We start from the raw sequence: 2333 nt of genomic DNA on the forward strand, positions 1-2333 counted from the left end.
AATACTATATATATATATATATATATATAATGATTGAAATGTGACTGTATTTTACAAAATACTAGTCTACTAAAACACAGCCAAGACAAGTTACTTTGTACAGACCAAAGGTTAGTTTTATGTTATCGGATATGGTAACATGAGTGCACATTGTTACTTCTGTATGGTTAGCCAGGCACTGGTGGAAGGTCAGTATAATAAATATATATAAATGTATAATGTTATGAATTTATGCTATTTAGTCTAAACATTTATGTTTTTGTGTTATAATTTATGTTCATTTTAGAATGAAAGAGGCGTAATTTATATTTATTTCCTAATGTTTTATGTTGGTTGCAAGATTGGTCAAATCTACCAAACCCGTACTCATTACTGAAAATAACAGATAAAATATAAAGTTTTTCTTAAGAAACATTTGATAACTATCTGAACATTATAAATATTTTGCATGTGAAATTTGAAAATTTTCTCATGCGTAAAAAGACAAGAGAAAAATTGTTTTACAAACCTTAAGACTTAATGAAAAATTTTATATTTTGCGTATGAAAGCATTGTAATGTTTCTGATAAGGTACCAAATTTTGTTAACATTCATTTACTAATTTGAAAGTTATAGCATGAAAACTATAACAAGCACAAGGTTACGAGGTTAGTCCCAGGGACCAAGCCTGTGCTGAAAGAGTTAATAGTGGTCAATACCATCTTGGTTGATTAAGTTTACCAGTTAACAGCGGTTAATACCCTTTCAATTGATTTAGCTTACTAGTAGACAGTGGTCAGTACTCTTTCTGTTGTTTAAGTTTACTAGCTGTGCAATGGTCAGTAACTGTTAAATGATAAATTACACTTGTGTATATTTTTTAGGATTGTGTAAAATAACTTATGACATTTAGAGTGCATAAAAATGGTTTTCTTTAATGTCGTAACTTGTATGATAATATATAACTGTTGTGTCAGTTTGAATTAAACATAAGGCCAGTTAATGTAAAATAGCTCAACAAAATGGAAAGAAACTGTTCATGCTTAAAGAAAGATAGCTAAAACATGTTACTTTCTGTAGCCAACAGCAGAGCAGATTAGGATTGCCCAGATTATAAATGATGCCAACAAAAATGAAGATTTACAGCATAAAGTAGAGCAGGTGAGTGGCTCTTTCATTTTGAATACTTTAATATTCTTTCAAAACATTTGTTAGGCACCTGTTTACTTTTAATGGAGAGTACCTTGGGTGTTATTCAAAATAAGCATTTTAGTTCAATGTTCAAATGTATTTGCTGCTCAAAGTCAGTCTTTTATTATAACTTAATTTGAACTTTTAATGTGTACTTCAGGTTTTTATGTTAAGAAAAAACTGCTTGTAAAAGCGAGTCCAAAAAGTATTATCTTTCTATCACATTTCTAACAGTTTGTTAAATGCTTTGTAGGGAAGGGATGAAACACATTACCTCTGCTTAATCAGACAGGTGGTAGCACTGCATGTGTAGGGATGGTTTGGATTGTTTAGCGAGATGGTATTTTAAATATCTTCTTAATAGGTCATCAGAACTTTACAGTTACCTTTTATAACAATATCTATATCGTGACTGAGTCAAGTTCTAGGAATGTCTGTAAATATCATAGCACAAAATTTGAATTTCTTGTTCTTCTTTCTTCTGCTTCTTTTTTTATCACATAACTCAAAAACCAAAAAAAAATGGTGTCAACCAATTTCACTGAGATGTTATAGTTTCAAACTGAGTATTCACTTTTATAAGTATTATTATTAACTAGTAGAAATTAAAAAATGTATCATAATTCTAGTGTGAACCATGCTATCATTACCCCTTGAAGTTTTTCTTGCTGGAATTACCAACCAATAATAGATGAGCAATAAATATTACACTTGGAACCTCGTTATAGTTGGAATATGGTTATAAATAAAACCTTCCTATGTCTATTGAAACACTGCATTAAGAAACAAGTAAATAAAAAACTTTGTAAAAGAAGGAAGTAAATGTAGGGATGATGTTCACAAAACATTGTTGACCTGATGCTTCCTAACCATTACAGTATCATACTGTCAGTTCACAAAACATTGTTGACCTGATGCTTCCTAACCATTACAGTATCATACTGTCAGTTTGTTCACAAAACATTGTTGACCTGATGCTTCCTAACCATTACAGTATCATACTATCTGATAGTTTGTTCACAAAATATTGTAGGCTTGATGCTTCCTAACCATTACAGTATCATACTGTCTGATAGTTTGTTCACAAAATATTGTTGACCTGATGCTTCCTAACCATTACAGTATCATACTATCTGATAGTTTGTTCACAAAATATTGTAGGC

General features: G+C 30.4%; 1 protein-coding gene across 4 annotated transcripts in view; it reads left to right on the forward strand.

The window, feature by feature from the left end:
* LOC106473990 (ubiquitin-associated protein 2-like) overlaps positions 1–2333 on the forward strand; it is a 23657-nt gene that overhangs the window by 4556 nt on the left and 16768 nt on the right. For all 4 annotated transcript variants that reach the window (XM_022402376.1, XM_022402375.1, XM_022402377.1 and 1 more), the window contains exon 3: positions 1060–1140. In XM_022402376.1, the coding sequence (XP_022258084.1) occupies positions 1060–1140 (81 nt within the window). The remainder of the gene's footprint in view (positions 1–1059; positions 1141–2333) is intronic.

The sequence above is a fragment of the Limulus polyphemus genome, unplaced genomic scaffold (genome assembly GCF_000517525.1).
Source record: "Limulus polyphemus unplaced genomic scaffold, Limulus_polyphemus-2.1.2 Scaffold6704, whole genome shotgun sequence".
Classification (NCBI taxonomy): Eukaryota; Metazoa; Arthropoda; class Merostomata; order Xiphosura; family Limulidae; genus Limulus; species Limulus polyphemus.